The sequence below is a fragment of the Oryzias latipes genome, chromosome 12 (genome assembly GCF_053564925.1).
Source record: "Oryzias latipes strain Hd-rR chromosome 12, Olatipes_Hd-rR_3.1".
NCBI classification, from domain to species: domain Eukaryota; kingdom Metazoa; phylum Chordata; class Actinopteri; order Beloniformes; family Adrianichthyidae; genus Oryzias; species Oryzias latipes.
This window is the reverse complement of record NC_136248.1, coordinates 4,028,437-4,051,276: the sequence shown is the minus strand read 5'-3', so window position 1 is coordinate 4,051,276 and position 22,840 is coordinate 4,028,437. Positions and strand designations below refer to the sequence as shown.

At 41.1% G+C, this 22,840-nt stretch overlaps 1 protein-coding gene and 3 long non-coding RNA genes across 4 annotated transcripts; 2 read left to right on the top strand and 2 right to left on the bottom strand.

Moving 5' to 3' along the window:
• Window positions 1–2,606: 2,606 nt before the first annotated feature.
• On the top strand, window positions 2,607–4,188 carry LOC144996458 (uncharacterized). The gene is made up of 2 exons (XR_013659400.1): window positions 2,607–3,343; window positions 3,761–4,188. It is a non-coding gene; the product is annotated as an uncharacterized LOC144996458 (long non-coding RNA).
• Window positions 3,031–6,414, bottom strand: LOC144996457 (uncharacterized). Its single transcript, XR_013659399.1, has 2 exons — window positions 3,399–6,414; window positions 3,031–3,319 (listed from the first exon to the last, which is right to left on the bottom strand). It is a non-coding gene; the product is annotated as an uncharacterized LOC144996457 (long non-coding RNA).
• A 7,285-nt stretch (window positions 6,415–13,699) lies between these two features.
• LOC111948374 (uncharacterized) lies at window positions 13,700–16,206 on the bottom strand. The gene is made up of 4 exons (XR_002874356.2): window positions 16,073–16,206; window positions 14,890–14,957; window positions 14,527–14,580; window positions 13,700–14,449 (listed from the first exon to the last, which is right to left on the bottom strand). It is a non-coding gene; the product is annotated as an uncharacterized LOC111948374 (long non-coding RNA).
• Window positions 16,207–19,908: 3,702 nt separating this feature from the next.
• LOC144996561 (uncharacterized) lies at window positions 19,909–22,498 on the top strand. Its single transcript, XM_078956163.1, has 3 exons — window positions 19,909–20,155; window positions 21,063–21,105; window positions 21,546–22,498. The coding sequence occupies exons 1-3, from the start codon at window positions 19,970–19,972 to the stop codon at window positions 21,914–21,916; spliced, it is 600 nt and encodes a 199-aa protein (XP_078812289.1). The 5' UTR covers window positions 19,909–19,969; the 3' UTR covers window positions 21,917–22,498.
• The last annotated feature ends 342 nt before the right edge of the window (window positions 22,499–22,840 follow it).

Sequence of the window (22,840 nt, the reverse complement as noted above, 5' to 3'; positions counted from 1 at the left end):
CCGGCTGTAGACGGACATTTTCCGGGGTGAAGGCGGAAACGGAAGTGGGGTTGTTGCCGGAAATGGAGGCTTGAGCCGCGACTGCGGGAATAGTAGCTTGACCGGTTAGTTCCATCAACGTTTGCGTGATGCCGTCGATGCGGCGAAATAGATCCTGCTGGGCTGTGGACATCTGAGTCCTAAGTCGTCCGCTTGACGACTCTGGACTCTGGACTCTGGGGGCCTCGCGGCGGTTCTGCTGGTCCTGGCCTGGGTGGCGGATTTGGTCGGCTGGGGGGCGGTTGTCCCCTGCCTGCTGCCGTGTGGCGTTGGGGGGTTCCGGCTGCCGCTGCTGCTGCGGCGGGGGTCTGGGTGTGGGGGTGGCTGGAAGCTCCTCCTCCTTCTTTTCACATTCCACCGTCCATTTTAGAAGAACATAAACACTCACCTGAGCACAGGTGTTAGCTCACCTTTGCACTAATAGTTTGCATGATTGAATGAATGAAAGATCTCACACTAGTTGGTTTAAAGGCATAGGTATGCGTGTGTGAACACTATCTGCTTTGTGTACAAGTTGACATGTTGACATTTTTGCAGCTAGTAGGTGTGTTGAAAACATTTCAGTGTGTGTGTGGACAGGCCCAGCCCTTTTTGTACTACATTTGAGCCTTGCCGTAATGATAAACAACCAGTAAACTTGTCTGCTCTATGCTTCTTCATGGTCTTATCCCCCCCTTCCCACTATCACCCCCCCCTCTCTAACGTCCCTCTCTTTTCTTCCCCCCTTTCCTTTTCCGTCCGGTCCAACACCAAAGATTTTCAAACATAATTGAAATTAATAAAGTTTGGCCTCAATTACAAAATGGGTTTATTCAGTCATACCTCTGGTTTGTCTGAAGATTAATAATCCCTACTGTTAAAGTAAAATATGTCCAACACAAGAGGTCCTCAGCTCTCATCTGTCTGCCCAGCTGTTGGACAGGACAAGTTAAAAAAAATAAATAAATAAGTAAAGCGAAACATGGCAACATTCAGGAACATGAGTTGACCAGACTATGCCCCATATGAGGAACAACGAACTGGCGTCGAATGATGATCCAGGTGCTCCTGAAGATGGCGGCGGAGATGATGAGGTAAGTGAAGGCAGCTGGTCGCATCCAGAACGGAAAGGGGGGGGGGGGGGGGGGGAGTAGCTGACAGACAACATGACACCAGTGACGCCAATCCGGGCGACGTAATTGGGTCCTTGATATTACTCTTCATCAGAGGCTTCTGTACGGTGGCCCAGAAGGGTCACAACACAACATTGTGTGGTAACATTAACTTACCACACAACATATTAACTCACAACACAACACATTAACTTACCACACAACACATTAACTTACAACACAACACATTAACTTACCACACAACACATTTACTCACAACACAATAACTGACAACACAACACATTAACTCACAACGGAAGTAAAGCTGCAGTGGAGGTGCTTTTATTCTGAAATTTCCACTGGGCTGAGCGGCTAACTAGCTAACAGAAAGTAACGTCACAGTGAGCTGTGGAGGGAGCATGTTGTTTCTACAAGAGAAGCTAACAGCAGTGTTGCCAGATTGGGCGGTTAAAAAGTTTGATAAACACAGACACCGCACCATGTAGCAATCAGACCATAGCTTTAGCTGGTAGCTCCTCCCACACGCAGCCCCAGTGTCAGGCTTTAAAAAACACAATTTCTAGAAGGTGGGGCAGGGCGTTGCACACCCCCAACAACAGGTTAGATGACAAAGCCCAGTCCATTAAGCGCAGACCACAAATTTAGACCCAAAACCGCCCAATCTGGCAACACTGCTGTTAGCTTCTCTTGTAGAAAAAACATGCTCCCTCCACAGCTCACTGTGACGTTACTTTCTGTTAGCTAGTTAGCGGCTCAGCCCAGTGGAAATGTCAGAATAAAAGCACTTCCATTGCAGCTTTACTTCCGTTGTGAGTTAATGTGTTGTGTTGTGAGTTAATGTGTTGTGAGTTAATGTGTTGTGAGTTATTGTGTTGCGTGGTAAGTTATTGTGTTGTGTTGTGAGTTAATGTGTTGCGTGGTAAGTTAATGTGTTGTGAGTTAATGTGTTGCGTGGTAAGTTATTGTGTTGTGTTGTGAATTAATGTGTTGTGTTGTGACCCTTTCTTCTAGGCCACCTTACTTCTGAACCGCTCTTTGTCTGACTCATCACCGAGGACCTGTTTGCCATGGGAGACCCTACCAGGGGCTTAAGCCCCAGACAGCTTAGCTCCTGGGATCACTCGAGCTCTCAAACTCCCCCACCACGTTAAGGTGGCAGTTCAGGGGGGATTATTATTATCATTATTTTATTTCTGTAAAGGAAATTGTTTTATTATTATCACTGTTTAAATGTATTTGTTTAAATGTATGCTTAAATGTTAACTCAGATTGACCTTTTTACCTTTTTAGAAAACAGTTGTGTGTTTGTTAATCTGCTTCCATCCCCAACAAGGATGAGGAGGTTTTACGACACACTGTCCTGAGTTGATAAGGAATACTGTTTGAAATTAGAATCCACCAAAATGGGTCATTATACGACAGCCCCTAATTAACTTTTCTCTTTGTCTTGAATTTGTATCCTCCCACTTGTGTTCTTAATAAAAGCAGCGCGAGGAGAAACAGACCTCTGAGAAGAGAAGCGTGTTGGACGTTTTCTGTCACACTTGCTTTTCTCCCTCGTGCATGAGAAACTTGATTCTTGTTGTGGTCTGTTGTTTATTTGTGTTTTTCTTTAATGTCTAGATGCATTTATCTGACAATTTCCTGTTGGGACCTGTTGGGACCTCTCCTCTCAGGGAGGGGGCATGCCTCTGCCCTGTGCTGGGTCTCCCATGGCCCGTGCTGAAGTCTCAATGCCACCTACAAGACTCTTAGTCTACAAGGACGCAGGAAGTGTCTTACAGGAAGTGCTCTACACAAACATCATATAGGTGTCATGGTAAGTTGGACGAGGCAGACCCCGACGCTGAAAACCCGGAAGGAAACTCAGGCGAGTAGCGAAGTGCAAAGAGTCTTTAATTTCCAAGCAGGAAATAAACAGTTCAGTTTGTTTGTTACTTCTAGCTTGGAGCTCAGGAGATGCGTCGGCGTAGCAGCAGCTCGTAGCGTCTTGAGAGCTAGGCTGAGAGCGTGGCGTGGCTGGAGTGGAGCGAGATGTGCGGAGAGAATCACCGCGGACTGCCTGATGTCTTGGGGCCCGTGGCGAGCGAGGAGCGAGGCGTGACTTGAGGCGAGACTGGAGCGAATAGTGAGGAAGATCTCCCAGGTGGACTCGTGGAATGGGAAACCTGAAGGCGGATCGAATAAGCAAGGTAAGTAGAAGGCCAGAACATGAATCAGAACTTTAACTTGAGATTCAACATGCACCGAGGTAGGCAACGGACTGGCGATGAATGCTGGGCTGGATCTCCTTATGAAGGCAGAGGTGATGAGCAGAGTGTCCACAGCTGGCTCCAATCTTCAGGTGCACAGAGAGAGGGGAGGGGAGGAGCACTGACAGAAGCCACCATGACAATAGGGCTCCTTTGGTCACTAGCTCGTCCTTTGTCTTCCATGCCAGACAGATCATCAGTCTTCCTCTGCTTTAATAATCAATGCCTGTGAATAACACACTTAAACGTCCTTCCAAAAAGCCTACTGTGCTTTTTTGCTTTTCATTTACAGACCTGTTACATGCAGGAGTTTTTCATTGTCTTTCTTTTGTTTCCTTCCTCTGCATGTGCTTCAAGTGCTGAGTGAAGTCACCTGATGGAGACCTGACGAGCTCTGCAATCAGGCCCCAGAGCCAACCACCAGGCCTGCATGTAAGCTCCCGTGGATCACTTTGGAGGGAGCTCTTTCTGGATCACAACCCAGATGAATGTGAACAGCTCTTTATGTTGGATATTGTGGGAGGTTTGTGGACAGGTCAGACAAGGTATCCTGCACACCTCATGTAGCTAGCTTTCTGTCATGCACACTAGGTAAGTTGGTTGGTGCCACCTCTTGTACATTTTGATACCTTTTTTGTAGATAAGTCAGTGAGACTTTTGTTTTCTTGTTTTAGTTTTAGAGCTGTGATAGCCAGGCTGGGTTTTGTTCTATTTATTTCAGTCCTTTGGCCCAAGCTTAGTCCCTACCTCCCCTCCTCCTCGTTTAATAAAAACCTTTAAAAATCATAAATTGTGTGTGTTTATGTTAGGTACACTCCAGTCCTAGACCTGTACGTTTGTGGACGTAACCGACCCTTTACCAATAATAGAATATCATAGGAAAGCGTATTAATTTCCATAATAACATTCAAAAAATTTAACTCGACATGAACAGGAAAGGAATGATATACAGTCCCTGACAAAAGTCTTGTCGTTTATCCATTTTGTAGAAACAAAAGCGTATAACCTCACTTTTAATCAATCCATTGGTTTTGGAAATGTCTCATATGACAGCTAAAACCCTCCTACATTATGTTCATATACTAAAATAAAATGGCTTCACTGAAGAAAGATTGATCATTTCATGAACACAGGTCACATTTTGGCAAGACAAAAGTTTTGTCGCTTTGTCATATGATGCCTAGATTACAGCCTCACCTGTGATCAATTACTGATCAATCAATTAGTGGGTGTGTATAAAAAGAACCCCAGCACACCAGGCCTTCACATCAACTGCAACTTGACCTCTGACAACATGCTTAAGATTCACCCTGAGACCAAAGCGTTGATTATCAAGAGGCTGAAGACCAGATCCACTGCTGAGGTGGCTGCCACCTTCAATGTGTCTCAGCGTCAAGTACAAAGAATAAGAAAAAGATTTGACAAGACTGGAGATGTTTTTGACAAGCCCAGGTCCGGCAGACCCCGCAAGACAACTGCTCGGGAGGACCGTTTGTTGGTTGGAAAATCCAAGGCCAGCCCCTTTTCCACTGCAGCAGAGCTCCACCAGGCCTGGTCACCTCAAGTCCCTGTGTCAACCAAAACAGTTTGTAGAATTCTGTCTCAAAATCGAATCAGTGCCCAGAAACCAGCACTAAACAAAAGGCAATTGAAAAAACATGTGGCATTTGCCAAGGCCTACAGCCTGCTAAAAGGATGGACGCTGGAAAAGTGGCAGAAGGTGGATTTCTCAGATGAGTCTTCAGTTGAATTACATCACAGCCGCCGCAAATTTTGCAGGAGACCAACTGGAGCCCGCGTGGACCCAAAATTCACCCAGAAAACAGTTAAGTTTGGTGGCGGAAAAATCATGGTCTGGGGTTACATCCAGTATGAGGGTGTGCGAAACATTTTCAGGGTGGAAGGCAATATCAATGGCCTAAAATATCAAGAAGTATTAGCTACCTCTTACATTCCCAACCATAAAAGGGGTCAAATTCTGCAGCAGGATGGTGCTCCATGGCATACTTCCATCTCTACATCAAAGTTCCTCAAGGCAAAGAATGATTTCATGTTATGATTTCAGTCAGACAACTCATGCAGTTAAGACTTTTATTTTCACATTCTTTTAGTTTGGCATAAGGTTCCATTCATTTACATAAGACAAGATCTCCATAAACCTTTTGGGTAATAAACTACCCCTAACGGAGTTCACAGGTGGAAGCTGGGGAGGAGGGAGGGGCGACGAATGCAGCGCTTGCGGTAAAGGAAGAGAAGGAAAAACTTGCACACCTGGACTTAAGGATGCTGAACAGGTGAGTTGATTAACTGAGCTGCCCAGGGAGGAGTAACCGAAGTAAACAGACTGATAGAGTTGTCTACCTGAAATGCTCTCAAGGCCGCACACTTCTTTTATTTGAAAGCACCTTTTAAAAATAAAGGACACAGTACATAGTTAAAAAAAACTAAATATATAAAATAAAACAACAGACCAACAAGACCATATGACAGAAAATGAACAGTGAAATCAGAGATAAAGGCCGATTCAAACAGATAAGTTCTGTGTTTGGATTTGATGGCAAGAGAACATGAGTAAGGAGATCAGGAGGAAGAGAATTCCAGAGTTTTCCTTGTTACTGAGCTGAGCCAGGTGGACGGAGAGCTAAACAGATGAAGAGGTCTGGAGAGAACGAGAGAGTGTATTGATATGGAGAAGGTTGGAAAGATAAGGCCTCAGGTTATGAAAGACCCTGAAAGTAAACAGGAGTTTAAGAAAGTCTATAAATTGAGCCAGTTTTTGATTTCAGACAGGAGAAGAGGGTGAATGGTGAAAGAGAGGGGTCAGGTTTACTAGACAAACAGAACTGGATGTCATCTGTGAAAACTGATGTTTAATTACTGCCAAGGGGTTGGAAGTTAGCGATGAAAAGAAGAGGATGGAGGACTGAAACGCCAAGTACACCAGAAGAAACAGATGAGGGTTGGGATGATAAATGGCAAATGTCAGCAATAATGGTCTATATACTTACCATACCCATGTGTGTACTTAAGAGGAGTAACAATTCATTTTAATAACAATTTAATTCATATCATAATGATTTAGTGATTTACGGTCGATCCAGGAAATCTTTAGCCAAAACTCTAACCAGTGTGACTCAGAGAGAAATACCTGCTGCTGAACGTTTTCCAGATTCCTTGGGTTTTTTGAAAATTAATTAAGTGTAAATTTAAAATGTATACAAAAAAAGAACCAAACAAGAATTAATGTCAAATCCATTCACAAGTTAGTTTCCTGTTGTTTTACCACATCCAAAGAATCCAAAGGGAACATTCTTAGAACATTCTAGACACTGGATGGTCACATGACTTTGTTAAATTCAAAGTGTTTCCACACATTGGTTGTCCACTGTGATGCATTTGGTCGTTTTTACCTTATATCAAAATAAACCCACTGCACTTCAATCCAAATGCTAGTTTCTGTCCGATACATACATATATATGTCGCCCCTCTCACTCTCCTCCAAGCTTGAGGGTCCAGCGCAGTATCTTAGCTGTTCCTAGCATATATATATACATATACATATATTATATTATATATATATGTTTTTGTTTATTTATATATATATATATATATATATATATATATATATATATATATATATATATATATATATATATATATATATATATATATATATATATATATATATATTTATGTAATTCATTTTGGCATAGGTTGATTTGATTGACAACTTGCGTTAGGAAACATAGTTTACAGTAAGGTAAGCAGGAGCTTTTGCACATCACTTCACACACTCAGAGCACGCACGTGTTAGAGCACAACCAAACATCAAAGAGGTCTTGATAAAATGTAGTTATGCGTCATCATTTGGAATGTGCGTTGGCAGTGCTTTTGGGAAAAGAAGCAGAAGTTATGAATAACTTGGAAGATCTAAATACAGATCCAGTTTTGCTGCAAGAGCTGATCGTCTCCTGCTCTATCCAGTTTTTCCATGACATACTCTTTAAGTTTCTTTTTCCTTTCTTTTATTGTTGTTACTTTTATATTTGTCCCGTTTATCCTGATAATGTTTTTTGCAATAACTAATAACACATAAAGTACAATTCTCTGTTCCCCCTTAAAGATGTCATAGGAATCACACCAAAAAGTTATGACAGTATAAATGAAAGCACTACCTTTAAAGAATTTTTTCAACTTTTTCTTCAACTCTGAACCAATAATCTTTACACCTTTGGGTTTTACTAAATTCAGAGACCAAACGCACACATTTTGGGACTGCCCCAGTATTCAAAATTCCATGTATGTGTTTATACAAATAGTAGTTGCTGACTTTTAATACTTTTATAGCAGGTTGCACACAATTCCCATTTGATTTTGACTACATATGTTATGGATAGTTCACAAGGCTACCGGGTAATCTTTTATTTGAATTGAAGGTAAGATATTAAGGAGGAATATGTTTTTCTAAAACTGATTTTAAATGCTGCTATGCTGTGTAACCCTTGTGCTATCCTAGGCACTTTAACATTGGGAGTTGGGTCATCTAGACCCACTAGACAGTGCTCTGAACCTTTTTTCTTCAATGATTTGTGATCTTCACTGGTGTCCATGGATTACATGAAATCTTTCCACCTTTATCCACCTTTGTCATGGTAGGAAGAACACGTCAATGTAAGGGTGGAGTCATCTAAGATAGCACAAGGGTCAAAGTTTTGTTGATTATTTTTTTTGCCCCTGATATTTTCACATTTGTATTAAAGTTTCTGGTTTGTAAGTACCTGTAAAAGTCTTTTCAAGGGGGAGTGTACTGTTCTTGTAACTGAGAAAAAGATTTTATTAAAACAACAACTTAATCTGCCCATCTCTTTCAGATCTACTCTAATAAAAGTTGTGTTTTTGGTGTTTTTAGGATGTTGTTGTGGCGTCTTTCTGATAATGGAGGACATTTATTAAGAAAATTCATCTCAAAATTGCATTTTTGAGTATTTCGTTATTCAAATCACTGTGAATCGGAAGCTGAAAAAACCATGCCGTTTGAAAAAGCTCATAAGCGTGGCCTAGGACCTAAAACAGCGGCCCACGAACTTCCTGCTCTTCTCCATTCTGATGCATCCACTTCTAGACAAATAAATCCATGAACATCTTTGTTTTCCTTTACATGAGCTGGAATCTGGATCTAAACTGTACAACTTGATAGCTTTGAGATTGACCACCGTTTTTGTTGCATTGGTAATTTTAGGTTGGGCTGTAAGCTAGCTGGAGAGACTGTCAACAAAAAGATGATGGGAAATAAGGGTAAATGGGAATCTCACCTGCAACTCAGATGTGAATTTCTGATAAGCTCCTGGCACTCTACAGAAACTATGTCCAAGAAAACAACATCATTTGTTGTTTTTTTATTTAGACCAGGGGTCAGCAACGTTTTTGACACAAAGAGCCAATTCCAAATTTTCTCCTTAAAATCTGCGCCATCACCAACTATAATGTGATGGTTGGTAATATAATGCGTAACAAAGAAATACAAAAACATTTCCAATATGTCTGAAATGTCATTAAATTCACAAACAGGTGAAGTAGATTTTGCCATTAACTCCAAAAATGTCACTATGTCTGTTTGAAACCAAAAGTACTGCATTTGGGGTTTGTCATACCTGCAGCAATAGGAATGGAAACATTAGAACAAAACACAATGTCACGAAGGGGGGTAGAGGGAGTACCCAGGCGCAGAGAGGTGGCAGGAGGTTCCAGGTGTCTTTAATAACCCAAAGAAAGCTAAAACCCAAATTCACTGCAGCGCGGGCAAGACAAATCCGAAACTTGAAACACTCGAAATGGGGAACATCAGGCTATGGATCAGCACAGAAGGAAGGGAGGGACAGGACGTAAATACTTACAGACAAACGAGACACAAGTGACAACAATAAGGGCAGATGGGGACCAAAAGTAAAACTCGATACTACAACGAAACAACAAAACCTTTAAAAAAAAACACAGGAATCTGAAACTCAAAACATGACAGAACAAAAAGAGAAACTAAACACAAAAGCAAAAAAACTAAAACTGTAACACACCATCAATATTTCTAAGAACTTCACAATCAGTAAAATAAAAAAAAGCATATCTTGGCTTATTGACCTTTTGTTCCACGATGAGACATGGCCTGAGTAACTTAATGTTGATTCTTTGATGGCGCTTTTATTGTATGTATATTAAATGTTTTACTTTCTTTTTAGTGTGTTAGATATCGCAATATACATTCTCTGTAGTTGGACAGGCATTTTTTTTTTTTTTTTGGAGAGGCGATAGTTGTATTATTCATTTTAAAACTTGTTCACATTTCATTTTGACATTCGGCAGAACAGAAAGAAAGTCTGGGTTTAATCTGATCTTGTTTGGTCATTATTCAACAAACTGAACTTATAACTCCATAAACATCAACCGCTGCAACGCCAAAAGCATGAAAGGAAAAAAAACAGCTGCGCAGTCCTAAACTATGGGGTTCCGTTTGCGCCAAATATGAACATGTGTTTTTGCGTACTGTCTATGCCTTTGGTCCATTGTCTATGTCTTCTGAATGAGTTGATTGAACACTGGTTCATGTCTATGTACTACTAAGAAATATCTTCTGCGCCTCCATGCTTATTTTATTGTTACTTTGTGATGTTCACGCTTGTTTTATGTTTAAAACTTTGTGTTTGTCGTTGTTATTGCTGTCACTCCATGTCGTCTCACTACGTGGTCAGGAAAGTCCTTAGCAACTGTTGCTAGTGTCGTCAGGTACGTCTTTTCCCAATGTCATCTATTAGAAACAAATACCTCTTTGCTCCAAAATGGTTTGAAAATGGAATTTGGTCCTTAATGCATCTATTTATTGACAATGCCCCCATGTCTTTTGATGATTTCAAAGCTAAATGTGGTTCACAAATAAATAGAAAAGATTTTGAAAAAATGATTAAGGCCATCCCTCAAAATGTTGTAAACTCAGTTTCCGATCTGTTTCATAATATCATTTACAGACATCCTACTATCCCCAAGCTTCTGATTAATGGACATAATAAATCTACTGCCAAACTCCCTAACCATCAAATTAGAGAATATTTTAACGAAACGTCCTTTCTCTACAAATCCAAATTATCTCACCAATTTTTGAATTATTTAGAAAAGAAACAAATACAAACTAAATATTTAAAACTTCACAAACCTCCTAAAGCCAAGGAAGTCCACTTTAAATAATTTTCAGGTATATCCCCTTCCAAAGAATTGCTTAGAAAATGGTTTAGAATTCCTGAAAATTGTTGTTCTTTTTGTAATGAGGATGTTGAGGTTGTCAAGTCTGTATTGAACTGAACCAACTTAATTTTCATATGTTTCATATATATATGTTTGGCTGAGCAGGCATTTAAAGAGTTAATCTGAATATTAATAGTCAAACTTAAGTTGAACTAAGACAGAAGGAGCAGAAGTTTGGCTGGAAGGTCTTTGTCTGTGCTTGTTTTCGCCTCAGCTCGTAGGGAAATGTGGCCTGCTGCCAAGGGGGGTGGCAGGAAGGGTACACCTTTCTGTCTTTCTTAGATCATGGAGGTGTGGTACAGCTTCTAGAGAAAAGAAAAACTATAAATAATTTTATCTGTTGCCTCACATCAGTCTGTCTCACCTCCCTTCTGCTACAATCCTGGGGGCGGGGGTATTTTCCCTCAGGCCTGTCTATTACGGTAACTGAATTGTCTACAAATAATCTGTAAAAATTTGTGGACTAAATCCAAGTCAGTTTATTTAATCAATGATGATATCCCTGTCATAATGTTTGAGTTTCAGTCAAATAGAAGGGAAACCACCACCTGAGTTGCTTCATCCCACCAACCTTTGTGTGTCTGAGGAAGCAGAGACTGTGGATCCAGGGGTGTTAGGGGTTTTAGGCAGAGTGTAAAGTGTAAATTAAATATGTGTACAAACAAACAGGCAAATAAGAATTGGTGTGGCGTAAGACACCAAGGTTTTCAAAAAACAATAACATAAACTAACATAAAAGTCAATGGCAAGAATCTTTAGATTCTATGGGACATTCATGGCCAAAACATCTCTGGAACATCTCATGAAGGAACCTCTCTGCTTGTCAGGATGTCTACATGCTGTATAAGTGTGTCTTTCGGGGGGGTGGGGGGAACCTGGGATGTTGTACAGGTTGATGTGCATTTTCACATCTGCTAGGAAGTGAGTCTTGTCATTTTGTTGTAGTTTCATAAATACAGCCATTGCCTGGATCGCTCTTTAAGGCTTTAAGGTACAAGGAAATACAGTGTTTTCATATATTGGGCTGGAATGATGGACTGATTCTTTTTTTTTTCTGCATCACGTGTGTGTTGTTCGCTGTGAGGCACTTTTACGCTTTAGTACACCAAAATCTCAATCAAAATGTTATTTTCCAAGATTGAAAGGATTATCAATTTATCTGATTTTGAAACAATTTCTAATGGTTTTGTTCGATTAAATTCTGCCTCAGACAGATCGATCTGGTTGGATCATTGGAATAGAATTGTATTAATTGTCACACCCGTATTTACCGATGGGCAACTGGTGTGAAGGGTTTCAATGACCTTTAATTAGGTATACTGTCAACACCCCCTCCGGGCCTGTAAGTCCCCGATTGGGTCCATCCCAGAGAAACGTTGTGGGATCACTGAAAAGATTCAGTGATTTTCAAGTTTTTCACGATTCAAAGATTCAAGATTTTAATCTTGAAAAAACAGTCGGTGAGGTTCGCAGTAGCAATGTCTCAACAGAGCTCGTGAGCTCGTGTTTGTTCCTCATTTGTCACTGATGATTACGGAACTGTCTATTAAAGTCTGTAAAATTTACCTTGGTGTTTTTTTGGGCATCAAATTTCATGAAAAGTAAAGTTTATCTTTTCTGATTTTTCCTCTTCATTTCCATCAATAATTGGATCAATGTGAAGCTAAAAGCAAAGATTATGGTAACTGGGTTAGGTTCATGATGTGGGACACATGTTTCATGGATAATTATTTGAAATTTTTTAATATATATAGTAGAGGACCCAAGCTTGGAGGAGAAACCACCCGCGGAGGGTGAGAGGGTGGTTTGTCACCCAAGGCCTCCTCTACCATAGTCCTGGGAGCTTGAGGTCTTTCCAGGTATCTGTTGTAGCCACTCCTCCACTGCCCCGAGTGCTCCAATTACCACAGGCACCACTGTCACCTTCACTTTCCAGGCTTTCTCCTCTGAGTCTCTGGTATTTCTCCAGTTTCTCATGTTCCTTCTTCCTGATGTTCCCATTGCTTGGCACTACCACACCCACCACAACGGCTTTCCTGTGTTCTTTGTCCACCACTACAATGTCTGGTTGGTTCTCTATTACCATCCTATCAGTCTAGATCTGGAAGTCCTACAGGATCTTTGCCCTCTCATTCTCACCTTCGGAGGTGTTTCCCATTTTGACTGTGGGGTTTCCAGTCCATATTCTGCACACATGTTCCTGTATATTATTCCAGCCACTTGATTGTGGCGCTCCATGTATGCTTTACCTGCCAGCATCTTACACCCTGCAGTTATGTGCTGGATTGTTTCAGGCGCTTCTTTGCACAGTCTACACCTTAGGTCTTGTCTGGTGTGGTAGATCTGAGCCTCTATGGCTCTGGTGCTCAGGGCTTGTTCCTGAGCTGCCAGGATGAGCGCTTCAGTACTGTCCTGTAGGCCAGCCTTTTCTAGCCATTGGTAGGACTTCTATGATATCAGCCACTTCAGTTATGGTCCGGTGGTACATCCCATGCAGGGGTTTGTCCTCCCATGAGGATCTGTCCTCCAGCACTGTATCCTCTGCTCCTTATTCCCTGAGACATTCACTGAGCACACTGTCAGTTGGGGGCTTGAGCTTGATGTATTCATGCATCTTGGATGTTTCATCCACACTGAAAAAAAAGACCTGTTGGATTGACATAAAAAAATCATGGACATCGGTTGCGCGCAAAAAAATCATGTTGAACCAATATAATTATTGCACATAATAAAATCATGTTCTACCGTAATGAATGCTTCTTTGTTTCTGCACCTAATAATTTTACATAAACAAACAAGATTTTATTATGTCATTTACCATAATTTTTTCAAACATTTAAAACACTATTATTTGTTTGAAATTACCTACATAGTTCATTTAATTTATAAATTATTTTAAAAACATTTAAATTGAAAAATAAAATTGCAATTGCAGATTATTATTTAAAGCAAATACTTTCTTGTGCATTATGACAATCCAATGAACATATGACACTGAACACAAATTTCAGATTTAACTTTTTTATTATCTAAACTTGAAAAATATGTTTACAGTGTAGCAAAAAATGACAAATCAAAATAAATTGGGCTTGCTATTTTTATTAAACAGAAGATAACAGAGCCAAAGCAAACAGCTGGAATCCCTTCTTAGGAAAAAGTTAAACTATTTAAAGGTCATTTTATTCAAAGAGTCGGATCTTTAAGCCTGAAACCTTAGACACCACTTTGCCTTACAACTCTAATACAGTTTTTTTTTGATTACCTCAAAGGTGTGTGACGGAATGTCCAAGGGAGAGAACCCAAGAGCAGGAAGAACGACCCAAATCCAATAGTTCACTCGAAGGGCCTTAATGCCAGAGAACCATAACACCAGAGCGTAGAACGAAGACGCTCCGACACAGAAACAAGATCAGACACTGCATAAATAGACAAACCAATCAACATAATACAGAACACCTGTGACCAGCGGGAGAGCTCAAGAAGGGAAGGGCCTCCAGGAGATCATAGCAGGAGCAAAGTCACGGCCCCATGACAAGGTGTTTCTGAGATGAGGATGGTAATCAGATTTGTGCTGTAAATAAGGCCAAAAAAGCCTTGGCATCTGCCACTCAGACACTTGGTGGGTCGACCACCACAGCCTGGGAGATGTGGACCACGAGAATGTCCTCTTCCTCACCACTGCCAGTTTCCATTAGGAGGGAAATTCCCACCGTGGTGTCCTCGATTGCCTCCTGGATTGCTGCATGGTCTTCATTCTAAAGAACACAGAAGATATTTGTGTGCACAGTTCACATTTGAAGTTTAGTTAAAGCGTCTAGATTACACAACTCACCTGTACTTTGAATAAACCCCTGAACTTGCTTATATTGGCGAGAAGTTCAGCAGTCTGAAATACAAAGAGTCAAAAAATTTTAAATTCACATGAAAACTTTGGAAAAATACAATTCTTACCCTTGGCTCATCAATAAATGTTATAGTTACTGTGTTAACAAAATCATTATATCCTTAGTGTCATGTTAACAGAGGTAGTGGGATAACTGATCAACCATCAATTTCATTATTTATTATGTATGTATCTCTCTGCATAAAAGGTGCGTGTAAAGAGTAGGGCTGGCAATCTTGGTTACCTCCCGATTCTATGACAATCCAGGAGACAATAATTCCAATAATATATAGTAAATGCATGGTGACCCACCTGACTCAGTGAAGACTGGAGCCCAGCATGATCAGGGAGGAGCAGTTGGAAGTGTTGTGTGATGAGCTCTGTAATCAGGACAGAGGTTTATTAGTTAAATTTCAAATATATAGAGAGAGAGTGACACTTCCACAGCTTTGTTGTATCATTTTAATAACTAAACATGCATTGGTTTGAAATCAATAGCTGCAAAAATATTCTGAAGAAATTAGACCAGAAAGAACATTAGACAGCTCCTCCCCCCACAGGATTCAAACCACGCTTGTGAGAACCCGCGAATTTTGAAATGGAAACTGCAAAACTAAACTAGCAGATCGGGAGTAGATAATCCCCCCCACCCATAAAGGATTCCCATATGAATTTATCACAAATGGGAGGAATATGTGAAGTAGGATTACAGACATTATTATAAGGCTGTAAACTTTTTACTACACATTATACACTTGTTCCAAAAGGACATGAATATTTTCACTCCATTAAACTCTCAAAGCTAAAATAAAAATATGTTCAGCATCATAGAATGAAAACAAAGCTCTGATTGAAACCAAAGATTTATGTAAACTGGACACACCAAACGCATTCTGTGCACGAGACGCGCACGGAGAATGATTGACAGCTGACTGAAACAGAAGTGCGGTGCTGTTTGCTGGTCAAATAATGCCGTCCTTAAACTAGCTCATGGTGGAACGGTATGGAAAAACTAAATAATGACAATAGTAATGATAGCTTTTCACATTTTCCTTCAATTTCGGTCTCCACAACGCAGAATATAGCAAAAAGAAATCCACTTAGTGACGATGAAAATTCCCCTGGCAGAGTTTCTGCCTGTGGAAAAAAAAACGCCGTGCCCGCCAGCGCCCACTGCCCTCTGTCAAAAGCGAATTCCTACGGCATAACTACTCACCACTCTTCCTCGTACATCATTTGAAATCACCGCGTTTACAGCTGAATTTGCCTGCGACGTGAAAGTACAATGTACCGCGCACACACACCTCCCCCCTACCTGCCGTCCGACTCCGAGGGCTGCGGCCGGCAGGGACAAAAGTGGCGCGCAGAGCCTTAACTTTGATAACTACGACAAAAGTGGATTACAAAGCTCTTCCCCGTGGAAAAAAAATAACACTAATGATACATTTACGCCTTCCACTTTCTTAAATTAATTTGTTAGAGTAAATTAACTTACCTTTTTTAAGTTCCTCCAGCCAGAGCAGGTGCTTGTAGCTTCTCTAAAATGGCTGACTGCAAAGTTTCCCCTCCTGGAATTCTTCTTCACCGATGGGGTTTACTGATGCAAAATTAAGGGGCAAAGGATCAAGCATAACTATTTCATGTTTTGTCAACATGATTTAAATATATAAAAGTAACACAGCAAGAAATGATGTGTGATTTTCAAGATTATATTCTGTTTCGAAGGTAAACATAATTTGTTCATATTAAACAAACATGTTTACTATTTGTAAATTGAACAACCCCACTTTTCCCGTTTTTTCAGTGCAGGATAGTGGCTTCTACGCTCACTAGTCCTCGGCCTCTTTCCTTGTGGCTAGCATACAGTCTCAGGGTGCTGGATTTGGGATGGGACCCTCCATGCATAGTGAGGAGCTTTCGTGCTTTAACATCCGTGGTCTGTATCTCTTCCTTTGGCCATCTTATTATTCCTGCAGGGTATCTGATAACTGGCAGTGCGTAGCTGTTTATTGCCCCGGTCTTATTCTTGCCATTTAGCTGGCTTCTCAGGACTTGCCTTACTCGTTGGAGGTATTTAGCTGTTGCAGCTTTCCTTGTTGCCTGCTTCAGGTTGCCATTTGCCTGCGGAATTCCGAGGTACTTGTAACTGTCCTTGATGTCTGCTATTGTTCCTTCTGGGAGTGAGACCCCTCCTGTGTGTACTACCTTGCCTCTCTTTGTCACCATCTGGCTGCATTTCTCGAGCCCGAATGACATCCCAAAGTCAGTACTGTAGATCCTGGTGGTGTGGATCAGGGAGTCAATGTCACGGTCGCTCTTAGCATATAGCTTGATGTCATCAATGTAGAGGAGGTGACTGATGTTGGCCCATTTCTGAGTTGGTATCCATAGCCAGTCTTGTTGATTATTTGGCTGAGGGGGTTCAGACCTATGCAGAACAGCAGTGGGAACAGAGCATCACCTTGGTATATCCCACATTTGATGGACACTTGTGCAAGTGGCTTCCCATTGGCTTCAAGGGTGGTTTTCCACAGTTTCACTGAGTTTCCTATGAAGGCTCTTGGAGTCCTGTTGATGTTGTACAGCTCCAAGCATTCAGTGAACCACGTGTGTGGCATTGAGTCATATATATGACTGAGTCTTTCCGGGAGGCAGAATGAACAATTAAGGGCAAGCAATGGTAATGGGCCAATTACCATAACAATGGTGAGCAATTTACATCTATCTACCTCACAACATGAGAGACAATGAACCATATGTCACGCCGGCTCAGACGTCGCCCTGCAAAACAAGGTCTGCGTCAGGTGCTGAGGGCAACCTACGGTTGCTACTGGAACAAGATGGAAATGGACTAGATGTGAGAACAAGGTTTATGTTAGAATGCTATTACTCAAGTCATCCCACCCAGAGGGGTTACATGCAGAGAATGTAGAATGAATGGATGCTTCAAAACCCACAATCAAGGCTAACTGCCAAACAACTGGTAGCACAATGTTCTAACATCCACAAATGGAAACTCCTATCCCACCTTGAGATTGAAGCGGTACAATACAATACAATTGCATTACCACGGGAGAGCCAGAACAGCAGGTCAAAAAGCAGGTCAGAGAAGAGGCTATACCACACTCCCACCCTGAGCTTGGGTGCACAGCCCAAACAACCACAGATACGCAAAGCGAGGCAGCAACTGACCTGAAAGACAAGATCATGTCTAGAATGACCACTAGGTAACCCCAACACCAGCTACAATGGTTAAGTGATGTACCGCCTGACAGTGTCCTAGAAACTTTGAATGAAGCATTGAGGGCAATTCCTACCACAACCATCACAGAAACCAATGAACTGGTTTACCTTTCAGCAGCAGTGGTCCTCAACCTTTTTGACGCCACGGACCGGTATGACATCACACAAATTGCCACGGACCGGTCATTCGAAATTAGGCGAGGGTGATTTTAATAGCAATACTACGAAGAAGGAAGAAACGTGACAACCCAAAACCCGAGCTTTTATCTTGACACGCACAACATCGTTCATCGCACAGGCGTCATCCTCCTCTCCTGTTCCCAGACTCATGGTGCAAGAAAGAAGTACTGTCTCAAATGTAGCTTTCTTTTTTTGGAAGTCAGTGGCTCCTCTTCTGTCTCCAGGCTCAGCATTTTCTGCTGGCAAGGCTGGCCTCATCAGCAGCCTTTTCTCCGCCCTTAAAGTCAGCGTTCTGATGGCACGTCTCTGTTAACATTGAGTCCTGCCGTCAGACATGAAGTGAAGCGCTCCGGAGCCTCAGCCGGAGTTTCCGCTCCGTATGACATCACACAACACTTAAATTCAGCAATTTTAATCTCAGAAACTGTGGTAATCGTGTCGAGTTGACTAAAAAAATGTATCTTTAACACGGATCAGTGGAAAATAATCAGTAGAAGTTTTAGGCACGGACATTATGGGCAATTGCCCGGGGCACAAATTTCAAGGGGGGTGGCATCCACATGCTTGGAAGAAAACAGAAATTGCACCACTATCGCTCTTCTATTATCTATTATTTCACAGCTTTCACTGTATTATTTCGCAACACCTGGATCATCGGGTGCTGTTGGATCAGCTCATGTTACTAACGTCATTATTTACTAACTATTGAAGACATTTTTATTACGTGTATTTTTATGTTGTTTAGTTGTTTTCAGTATTTGACATAAAGGCAGCAGGTTCTTCAGGAAGTAAAACAGCTGCCCTTTTTGAGATCATAAAGAAACAATTGATCATTTGTTTATGAAAGGATGGAGGTTTTTGGAGGATTTTTTACTGTTGGTGTTGCACAAAATTAGAAAAAATTACAAATATTATTGGATTAATCCCCGTTATATGATCTAGTTTTGAATGTTTTATAAGATCTAAAAATGATATTCACAATAACAGGTTTACAAAGACACATACAGGACATCACATAACAAGCAGAAACAAACTTATTGCTAAAAATGATGCCAGGAGTCCAGCTCTAACAAAATGTACTAAAGAGAAAAGAAAACGGAATGATTTGAATTATTTTTTCCTATTAATACTTCCAGGCTTTGTTTTTTTTTATCTGCATCATGTTCATTTTTGTATAAGTTTAACAGAATCTATTTTTATGGAGAGCAAAATATTATACGTTATTTAAGGTTTAACTTGGTTAATTCTGGATTAATATTCCTCTTTTCATTCATATTTATGTTCAAAAAGTTACGTTTTAAAGGTTTAAAAGTTTCGCTTTAGTGTGTTTAATAAATATTTATCTAGTCGGCCCGCAAACTAAAGTGTGTTTTGGATTGAGGCCCCCTGGGGGATTGAGTTTGACCCCCCCCTGTAAAACAAGTTTAGAAAATTCATGCATTTTTGTGTAACATGGCTAAATAAAGATAGATAGGGAACACTAAAGGATGTCGTCACATTTGTATATGTGTGTGTGTGTGTGGGGGGTGAGGGGTGGAGAAAGTTAGTGTAGAACCAACACGTTTCTCTTTTTTGTCACACAGACAGGTGAGGCTGAGCCTCGTTTGGCTCTTCTGACCGACCGCACGTCACTGTGCCAAACCCTCTTTTCAGCTTTTGAACAAATTATACAAAAAGCTTCCTGAATACTTTTTGCCCAGCAGAACTTTTACTTTGAAGTGTTAAACAAACAGTTCTTTTACTCGAGTGCACTGTTTTTTACTTTGATCCTTATCTCTTACTCACCAGGAAAGTCCCATCTGGTCCCACAACTGTTTTTAGAAAAAAATGCAAGCTCCTCCTCCTCCCTCCCTCCTCTCTCTTTCCTTCCAATCAAAAGGAGTCATTGTTAAAGTTTTGCACAATGAGTCTCAATAAAAGTGCATGGAAGCAAAGCACTTAGCACGACCAACCATCACAAACCATAACCATGAGCTGCACAGAGCAGAAGGTGGACATCTGTCCAGAGGAGTCTGCGGACGCTCTGCTGAAGCAGTGTCAGGACAGGAAGTGGCAGGGGACGCTGCTCAGGGTGGGGATTCTGCTGCTGCTCCTCTTCTGCACGTCGCTCGCCCTCCTCAGCTACAGCACTGCGTTTGGACGCTCCAGGCAGCAGGTGAGTCACAGATGTTAGACCTTCTGCTTTGGCATCTGAGGAACTCAAAGACCAGAGAGGCCCATGATGCAGCTCTCCATAGACAGGTCCCATCAGCTGAGAGCTCCGTTCTCTGGATTCTTATCCCACTTTTCCATAGAAAAGAATTCAAGGTTTAAATTATGGTTTTTAGAGCCACACATGGACACACTTCTGAGTATATTTCTGACCTTTTAACTCCCACACTCCTGCATGTTCTTCGAGATCCACAGATAAGAATTTCTGTGCGTTCCTAAAACTTCTTTTAAAAGCCACATTAAGACGTTTTTATTTAGAAGAGCATTTAGCTGACTTAGCTGACTGAACTTTTTACCCTGCAGCCTTGCTACTTTTCATGTTAGAGCATGTTTTATGGTGTTTGTGTCAGCGGCCTGTATTAGTTCTTTGGTTTTTTATCTTGTTTTAACTCTGTGAAGCACTTTGTGAGTTACTCTTAGTGAAAGGTGCTACACAAATAAAAACATCTTTTATGATCATGTTGTTGCCATAAAGCAGTCACTCTGTCAACATCTGGAATCAGCTGATCCAGGAATCCAGTTGGGAAGGAACAGCTGGAAAACAGAAGGAGGGCTTCACTCCTGGGAAGCATTAACTTTACCTGAGGGCGTGGTCAGCTGTTAGATGTTCCTGTAATAAGCCTATCTCCGCCCCAAATACTCCTGCAGGATTCTGATATTTGAAGTGGCATGCTGTGTGCACTGAAGTAATCTGAAGATTTTTTTCTTGTGTGTGCTAAAAATGCATGGAAGAAATAAAAGAAATCAGCTTTACATTTTTCAAAGTTCACTTCTTGACCTGCAAGAATGCATGCAAAGGCTGTTTTGATTATCAGGTAGTCTGAACGCTTTGTTTTCTCTCCTTCCTACAGAATGAACCTGGACAGAGTCTGCAGAACATGCACATCCGTCTCAGTAAGTGTTCCTCTCCTCTTCTAATGCTTCTTTTTGTTTACGTGAGGGATGTAAATGATCGACAAATTGACCAAGTACGAGCAGGATCGATTGTAAATCGCAGCAATGAACCCGGTTATGTTGGTTAAAAGGTATTAAGTCAGTCAGGAGGTCAAAAATCCCACAGTGAGGGAAATCTGAACTATGTTGTCATTTTTATTTAAAATCAGTGAAAAGTTTTGCTGTTTATTTTGGTAATGCTTGTTTTTCTTTTACTAACGACAACTACTCTTTTGTCACATCTCATAAAAACAGTCAATCAAATGTAGCCTGTTACTCTTTTCAGAGAAATAAACTAATAAGGCCAGGAATGAGACAAGTATTCACAGAAATCAGAGTTTTGGCAGATCCCTGACAGATGAAACCAAATACTCATGTGATCCTCTTTTCTTGTCCTGCAGTTCTTGAAACCAAAAACGGTTCCCATGATTGCAAGCACCTCGAGTGGTATCCTCATTTCAATTCCAGCATCACCTATGAGAATTCCTCCATCATGGTTCCTGAGACAGGAGTTTACTTCGTCTACGTGAGGTTCATCCTGGGCTGCTATGAGAGCAACACCAACTTCCGGATAAAGTTGGAGAGATGGAATGAAGGCTACACAGAATATCCTAACCTGATGACAGCAAAATGGAGCCTCACATGTTCTAGCAGTCACAATGTGTTTATTGGTGAGCTATTTGAACTGATTAAAGGAGACCAACTAAAGGTCAAGGTCGAAGAAGGATGTGACGTGATCCTAGAATCTACGTTTGGAGCTTTTTTCCAGTAAAGAACTTATCTTCTCTTTTTTTATGACATTCAGTCGGCAGCAGGTCATCTGCCTCAACCTCCAAAGTTCTTCTTCTTGTCTTTGTGTTTTTGGACTGCAAACCCACTCCGCTGGCTTTCCTAAAACTCAACAGAAACCTTTGGATAAAAAGACATTTTGCCTGAAAAACACTGAAGAGGACGCGTTGTCACAAGACAATCATAGCTGCAGGCTCTCACTTTCTGCTCCACATGTAAAAGACGCACATGTCAGTATGTGCATTCATGCACTGAAAAGCTGTTTTTATTGGTTCTAGGTAAAAACACTGTGTTTTGTGTCAAATCATTTCTATTTTTTTGACTGCAATGTTTCCAGCGTTAGGTAACAGTGTCAAGAATAATTGTAAAAATGATTCGTTTCAAGCTGTTTTATAAGTTTTAATTTATTTTAAATAATAATAACATATATGTTTCAAATGTTGTAAAGAATATTTGTCTGTAAGTTTAAACAGTAAAACTGTGTTTTAAGGTTATTCCACATGGAAATAAGTGTCAGAGTCTGTTTGACTGAGAATAAAAGTAGAAGGGTGACCTTCAAAATGCCATCATCTCTGCTGTTCCCTTCACACACCGAGATGCACATGGGGATGACGTTAGATTATTTCAAACATTCACACGTCCTGCATGACGATCCCAGCTCCTACCCTGCCGTCCCGGAATCTCTTAGTCAAGCTCCCGCATGTGCTTGCCTGTTTCTCCTCCAGGTGCTCCTCATTTCCCACATCTGCCTTCATATTATCTAAAAAAATCAGAGATTAACAGGCTTAAAATTCTCTCCAGCTCAATTCATTTGATTAATACGTCAAAAATGCTGTTGCGTCTTAATTTGAGTAACACAAACACTCCAGGGTTCTCTTTGGTCCAGTTGAGACGCTCTGGCGTTTGG